Source organism: Silurus aristotelis, assembly GCF_946808225.1.
Source record: "Silurus aristotelis genome assembly, chromosome: 29".
Classification (NCBI taxonomy): Eukaryota; Metazoa; Chordata; class Actinopteri; order Siluriformes; family Siluridae; genus Silurus; species Silurus aristotelis.
The window spans coordinates 10,723,591-10,731,204 of record NC_139602.1 but is presented as its reverse complement, the minus strand read 5'-3'; the positions used below and the strand labels follow the sequence as shown (position 1 = coordinate 10,731,204).

Below are 7,614 nucleotides of genomic sequence, written 5' to 3'. Positions count from 1 at the left end.
TGGTCTTGCATTGTGGTACTCGGAAAAGTTCGTCTTGGCTGCTGTAAGATGCGAAAGTCGAGACTTATACGGAAAAATAAATCTGAAAAATCCTCATCCAGGCTTTGTGTTTCATTTAATGGAAAAACTTGTTCAAACGTTCGCACGATCTCGCAGGCTCGGGTTTCGCTACAGCCGATCTTCCGACCAATCAGATTTGAGTTTTACAAGACCGATGTGGTATAATTTCCAAATCCAGGGCCTAGCCTTCCCAGGGGTCTTAAAGACTGATGATCAGTTCGGGGTATTATACTGTAATTTGTTAATTTACAACCGTATATATGCATGTAGCTTGTGCGAGCACGTGGACGAGCGAGTGGAGGGCGGAGCCTGATGAATGGTAAGAAGCACATCTGTATCTGATGAGACTAATCAGTGCGCTCTGTTTTAGTGTCCGGTGACACTATAAATAAAGATAACAAGATAAATCGATGCTAATCTGAATCCGTAAATTATGTACAGGAAACAGAATTGAGTAGTTCATCTACCTGAACTAAACTGAAACTAAACTGAAAGTGTTTTAAGGTTTAAAAAAATATATGTTTTCAGATCTACACCAAACTCACATCGTATGTAGGCGTGAGAAACACAGGACTTCAATTATTGTCATTTCAGGTCTAAAATTCCAGCTCAATATGGTGTCAACACTCCACAGCACTGCTTTTGTCCAATACCTACAAGAAAAATGGGACATAAACTTGTTACTTTGCAATTGCATTTATGCAATGTACAGAATTGTTACTCTTCACTGAATATAAAACCTGTAATGAATTATATTTGCAGATTGGTGGCGCCGTTTACTTTCTTTTTATTATTTTATTTTCCTACAATTTTCAGAGTAACGAAAGGGGCGTTTTCTGCTTTCACAATCATCACTTGTTTGAAAGTCACACATCCTCACTCTAATATCAGCTGCCCTGGAGGGGATACACACCCGAGTGGGAAACACAAAGTGAGCGAGGGATCACTCCTAGTTTTATCTGTCATCCACGATGTACAGCAACAGCAAACAAATCCAGAGCACTTTAGAGTAAAATCTTTCACCTGGTTGTGAGATCGCATCCTGATGATGATGATGATGATGCCAAAATAAACAAAAAAGTGGCATTGTCCCTCCTGTCAATCACAGCAACGCTTACCAATCCTGCACAAAGGTGTGCTTGAGTATGTGGAAGAGGGCAGATAGTGTGTGTGTGTGTGTGTGTGTGTGTGTGTGTGTGTGTGTGTGTTTGTTATTCAACCTACATTTGAAGAGTCTCCAAGGATTTCTAATTACGTTCTTGGAAACAACAAGTTGTTTTTATCTTCTCAAAGTTAAAATTGAATTTGATTGGGTGTGGATGAGGATGGACAGGATTAGAAACGAGGTTATTAGAGGGACCGTGCAGGTGGGACGTTTTGCAGACAAGGAGAGAGAGGCACGATTGAGAGGAGGAACATGGGGTATATCTGTAGAAGACTGCTGAAGATAGAGCCACCAGGCCGGAGACGGATGGTCCGCTGTGGAGACCCCTGACACGAGCAGCTGAAAGAAGAAGAAATATAAAGTTATTCTTATATTAAATTTTTTTTATATTATATCATTATGTAATATTGAATATTAAAGTTTATTAAATTATTAAAGTCGAGAAAAAAAAAAAAAAGAGGCTGTGAGGAAACTGTAGATAAAAACAGGAAGGAATTATTATAAAAAGTATGACGTGTTATACTTCAAGTATAGAAACATTGTGTTGTGGAATTAATCAAATAAACCCCATGACACTGATTACTGTTCCTTCTCCAATAAAAGTGAGCAAGAAGTGTTCGAGTTTGGATCGACGTCTAAACTCCGTGTTTTAATCGGATAAAAGGAAATAATAGAATGAGACTGCTGAGTGTGAACTAAAGGCTGTTTCTTTGTTCTGTGGGTGGTCTGCTTTTCCTCCAGCAGGAAGAGATATGAAAGATATACGGAGGCTAATTATGACAATTTCACATCAATTTTTCCTGTTGCTTTTTTCAGACTATTTAAGTAAAAAGACCAGAAAAAATAGTGACCAAAGTTCCAAATTGCCGTAATACTCTCTCTCTCTCTCTCTCTCTCTCCCTCTCTCGCTCATATATATATATATATAAAGACTATAGTTGAGTTCATGAGCAGCAGATGTGGTCTGAAGGCAGAGAGTTGGGTTGTGGAGGAAATGGGTGGTGAAAACTTCCCTTTAACAAAACCAGGCCTGCATTCCTCTAACATCTCTTGTTTTTTTTCCCCTCTGAAAAAAGGGAATCAGTCAGAGTGAGTAAGAAGGGGCGGAGAAAAAAAAAGAGAGAGAGAGAGGGGGACAGAAAGGGAGAGTGTGATGACCAGGAGAGGAGAAGAGAAGTACGGAAAGCAGGATACAGTTTAAAGACTTCTACTTTCCTCCCTCGAGCTTCACAAGGTAAAGACAGTTTGATTCTGATCTTGTGGATTTGGGGTCTGTTTTTGACCAAAATAAGGTCGTTTTGGGGAAAGTTTAAAGAACTAAAGCAAGTTTTCTCCATGTTTTGAACTTTGGCAGTTTCTTAAACATTAGAAACATCCCATGTGTGTGGTTTGTGATGTCGTTAGAGGGCGGGTACGGTCTGTTTTTTTGGGGCATAGCAGCACTGATTTTGCCTCGATGTAGGAAACAAAATGTTTGTGAGTGGAGTGTAAAAGAAACAGCAAGAGACTGTGCCAGGTGAGCCTAATGAAACTAATTATCGAAAGCTTTGAGGGACGCTTACTTCCTACTGCTGCAAAAATAAATAAATAAAAACGTCTCATATATAAATACCTCATATTATTACAGAGTAGGAATCTATTAAGAATTAATATACCTCCATAGAATTTTGAGATGGTCTTGAGTGTGTGTGTGTGTGTGTGTGTGTGTGTGTGTGTGTGTGTGTGTGTGTGTGTGTGTGTGTGTGTGTGTGTGTGTGTGTGTGTGTGTGTGTGTGTAAAGCACTACACTTTGTCATGAGTCACTTTTCAGGCTGTTTGGACTCTGAATGGGCGCTCTGTCAGGAACACCCTCGTGCACAAGGAAAACGTCAGTCTAAATTTAAACTCTGATTTTACTACACAAACCGACCCAGTCGAGCTTCTTGAAAAATCACCAAGGACCTTCACGGTGTTTGGGATCAAACTGCTGTATCTAGGGAAGTGAGATTTATTTTTAGACATGAACGCAATGGAACCAGTGACTGAGCTGTTTATTTACTTTCGCACATATGTTATAAAATGCTGAGTTGTGCAAAAAAAAAAAAAAAAAAAAACAGGATTTGAAACTGGGGAAATAATTTCACAGACACGTGTGCAGACTGAAGTTGCCTCAGAACCCTGCTGTATAACTAGATAATTGACATAATGCATGCTGCTGTATATATCTGAAGATTAAAGCAGCGAGAACACACACTAGTGTTTACATGGCACTCCTAAAGGCATGCTCCTTCAGACAGATAGATATGAAGAGGAACGTGAGGCTCGACTCACTGCTCTCTGTTTTGGGACAGAATCAGAAAGAGGAAAAAGCTCAGTGGCTTGTGCTTTGTCTACAGGAGTTTACAGAAGCAGACACGATGGCGTGTCTGTTGACGTTCGTGACGCTGCTGCATTTAATCACGCTGGCCATGGTGTTCATTGCCACTACGGAGAAGGTATGTTTCAGTGCTGAGAAAATATTTCTCACCGGTATATCATCTCTGGTGATCCACACACCTAATTATCTCCCGAACCCTCACTTCATTCCAGTCTTGGTGGACGGTCAAGAAGGTGGAGCAAGCGGATCTTTGGAACAAGTGCATCTACGACAACAACACAGACACGTTCATGTGCACTACTGCTTCCGGGAATGGTACGTATGCTCATGCTCTTTCAGTGATATGAACAGAAACGAATGACGACTTCTCCTTCTGTCTGCTAACAGAGGTATGACGTGTGTTCCCATGTCGCAGATTGGTTGCAGTCGGTGCAGGTGCTCATGGTCCTGTCTGTGATCCTCTCCTCCATGTCCTTCGTCGTGTTCGTTTTTCAGCTCTGCTTAATGTCCAGAAGAGGTCTCTTTTACTTCAGCGGGCTTTCCCAAATCTTTGCAGGTAACATATCAGTGTCGAGTCGTGCATTTCACACACACCCCCCCCCCCAGACCTGTAGTGGTGTCCTACCTGAACCAATCCACATCCTAATCCCACCATTCTGATGCTACATCTAAAGACACCATCAATACTTGAGAGAAACGCAGTAGAACAGAGAATAAATGCCATATAATAAACACAATATAACTCGTCTCCTTTCACTGTAGCCACAACTGCACCACCCGCATACATCATCTTTAGTGTCAAAGTCAGAAGAAAGACATTGTAGAGTTTTCTCTTTTCTAGTGAGCCAAAAAGATGGTTTCGGCTCATTAAAAAGAACCGACTCTTCTATCTCTCAAACGGCTTACTTCCTTATTTTCTCCAAATCACACAATTTTTGCCCTTTTTGCCCAGTGATTTAAGATATTTCTCTACATATATTAATACATGTGAAATAAAATCCCTTGTAAAATCAACGCTAACGATGCAAAGAGTCGACTCATCATCACGCAGACGACACGGCGAAATGAGTAGTGCTGGAGTTTACATCAGTTTGGTATTTAACAGTAAAGAAATTATTATTAACTTGTTTTAAATTAGCAAAACGTGTAGAATTCAGTAAATCTTAGCCAGAGTTTTATAATCCTTATAAAAGTCGGGTCTTTTAATGTGAACATTGAGAGTCGACTCGAAAAAAAGAGCCGACTCCTTAAACAGCGAAATAGCTTAGCATATAGCGGGCATTATATTCATATTCGACACTTTACACAAGTACAGAAGTTCACTAAAGAGCAAATACAATTGAATCAAAATTAAAAGACTAATGTGGATACTAATTTACGTGACATTACTTACAGGGTTCAGTTTGCGGCGACACGGACAATCAGCTTAATTAGGAGATGGCACACTCCATTGTAGGGGTGTTCTGATATCTAGCAAAATAATTGAACCAACCACATCATCATGACACGCGCTACACATTTACAACATGAATTTACTAGTAAAATTAAATCACCAGACATCCAGAATAGTTATAATTTAAATTACAAGACTGAAATGTATGTTCTAATTCCCGGATAATAACCCGTTTTCGTTCATTACGAATTACCACATAATCGTGCGGTCCGTCGTTTATTTTCGTCCGCGGAAACATTTTGACATTAATTATTTGAAACACATGAAACGATTTGGTAAATCTTTTTTAAATATTGATCTCTAATTGTGCATAAGAATGCAAATGATAACCTAGCAAACATCCCATGTCGTTCTGTCATAATAATGAGGATTTTGTCTAATGCGTGTTTAATATCAGTTTGTAGAATTAAGAAAAATAAGTCATACTTTGGAGACGAAAACAGAGTTCCATTCACACTTCCCTTCAGTGGCTTCTCCCTTTAATTTTAATGTACATTAATATTAAAACATCCGAACCATAAAAGAACATGATTTGAATTATTCTTGTTCTTTACCTGGTCCTCACAATAGCCAATTAGATAGTGAAGGAAAAAAGATCTATCGTTACTTTAAGAAATGAAGGTCAATCAATCCGAAAAATCTCAAGAACTTTAAATATACCCCCTTAGTTATAAAGTGCTCGAGATGTTTCATAATATGGATTTGTAAAGTAGGTCTAGTAGCACTAATAGGACTATTGACTCTGTACTCACCCTTTTCTTCTGACAAGACACATCTGTGAACTGTAAACATTCCAGGTGACGATCTCTCATGAACCTGATGAGAGAATGCCATGAGTTTGCCAAGTTGGCTTCAAAGCAAATGGAGCTACTTTGCAATCTAAAATATAAATCATAATCTGTGTTGACACATTTTTGTTTATTACTTAATTCCATACGTGTTCTTTTATAGTATGTCTTTAATGTACAATGTTGAAAATAATATTAATAAATAAAAAAACACTGAAGCAGAAGATGTGTCCAAACTGGAACAGTACATTCGCCTCCCCCTCAAAATAATAAATCCCTGTGGGGTTCATGTGTATTTTAAAATGTTTAGTCAATTCATTGCTTTTATATCCTGTGTTATGCTGTGAACAATAACACACTTCCCCCTTGGGTTTTTATTTTTATTAATATTCTTTTGGTAGAGACCCAATTATAATTTAAGCACATTTTCATTGATTTTCCTCTCTCAGGTCTGACGACGTTTGCAGCAGTACTGATTTACACTTGCCAAAGAAAAGAGATCCTACAGAACCCTCAGGAGAACCAGGGCCATTTCGGCTACTGCTACATCCTGGCCTGGGTGTGTGTTCCTCTGATGCTCGGTAGTGGAATTCTCTATGTGCACCTGCGCAAGAAAACACACACTACAGCCTGAGTCGACCAAACGTCCTGGAGAACGAATCGGCTCTTCTAATCGACTCTTTTATATGGGCCGACTCACATATACGAGCTGTATTTAGTTTCTTTTACTTTTTGTATTGTTGTGCTGTAGTTTATTTGTATTCATTACAGAGAGAAATGCACCAAAGGATCGGAAACTTTCCCAGTTAAAAATACATTTAAGGCAAAAGGCAAAAATTGAGAACCAAAAAAACCGACTCGAGTCAAATGTGAATCAGTTGATCCGACTCACAAAATAGAGCCGAAACTCCAATCATTGACCGACAGCATTTTCATAAGCAAATATTAATAAAGCCCAGTCAAAGGTTAATTTTGCTTTAGGTACACAAAAGTCAGTATAGTCACTGTACATTTACTTCTCCATTTACTTGGATCCAAACCTTTTGTGATTTTTAAAAGAATATTGATAAATTTTATCATCTTCCCATAGATGGCGCTGTTTCACAGTTAAAGTTTCTAATGATACTTTGATTATTTCAAATATCTTTTGAGAGTATTATAAATATTTTTACTAATCAAATATTATGATATTTTTGTAAATGGACTGAAATAAATTGGTTGTTTTTGGTAAATGTCTATTATTTCTAATATACAAAATATTAAACTTTGTGGCTCGTTTTTGATGTCAATTTGTATTTGTTGTCAATTTGTATGATTCATATAAATGTCGTTTATATGAATATATTAACACATACATGTTTTATATGTTGCAGTATTACACTTAATAAGAAAAACTTACATTGATTGTACTTTGTAGCACTTTGATTTCTTTTGCCAAAAGATTTGTTGTCTTTTTTGTTGTTGTTTTATGTAGTGTACTATATAACTTCACTGTTATAAAAATGCAGCATTAACGCAGTCTCAGCTAGGAACATTTTTGTGATAATGAAGTAAAAACCTAATGTATTAAATGGTACGGATGGTGGTTTTCTTCTTCATTATTTTCTAGGGTTATGCAAATAAATTTTTCCACAAGACATCGGTACCAAAATATTTGCCTAGTGAACCTGTTTTAATGGATTTAGGCAGAAAAGATGTAAATCCCCAGACAATGTTCGTTTGTAATGTTAATGAAAAAAGGAGTGTGTTTTGGACATTGAAACTGTTGATTCTCACACACTGCTCATTTTAA

At 37.9% G+C, this 7,614-nt stretch overlaps 1 protein-coding gene across 1 annotated transcript; it reads left to right on the top strand.

Annotated features, from left to right (window-relative positions):
* Positions 1-2,312: 2,312 nt before the first annotated feature.
* Positions 2,313-7,388, top strand: emp3a (epithelial membrane protein 3a (MAM blood group)). The gene is made up of 5 exons (XM_083535431.1): positions 2,313-2,459; positions 3,601-3,699; positions 3,794-3,896; positions 3,997-4,137; positions 6,272-7,388. Exons 2-5 carry the CDS (start codon positions 3,622-3,624, stop codon positions 6,454-6,456), a joined length of 507 nt encoding a protein of 168 aa, XP_083391557.1. The 5' UTR covers positions 2,313-2,459; positions 3,601-3,621; the 3' UTR covers positions 6,457-7,388.
* Positions 7,389-7,614: the final 226 nt, after the last annotated feature.

What these genes read in the sequence shown, in the direction of transcription:
- emp3a (XM_083535431.1), top strand. Translation starts at nt 3,622, where the DNA reads ATGGCGTGTCTGTTGACGTTCGTGACGCTGCTGCATTTAATCACGCTG. An exon ending in TCATTGCCACTACGGAGAAG is followed by an intron (nt 3,700 to 3,793) that starts GTATGTTTCAGT and finishes ACTTCATTCCAG; the next exon opens with TCTTGGTGGACGGTCAAGAA. An exon ending in GCTTTCCCAAATCTTTGCAG is followed by an intron (nt 4,138 to 6,271) that starts GTAACATATCAG and finishes TTCCTCTCTCAG; the next exon opens with GTCTGACGACGTTTGCAGCA.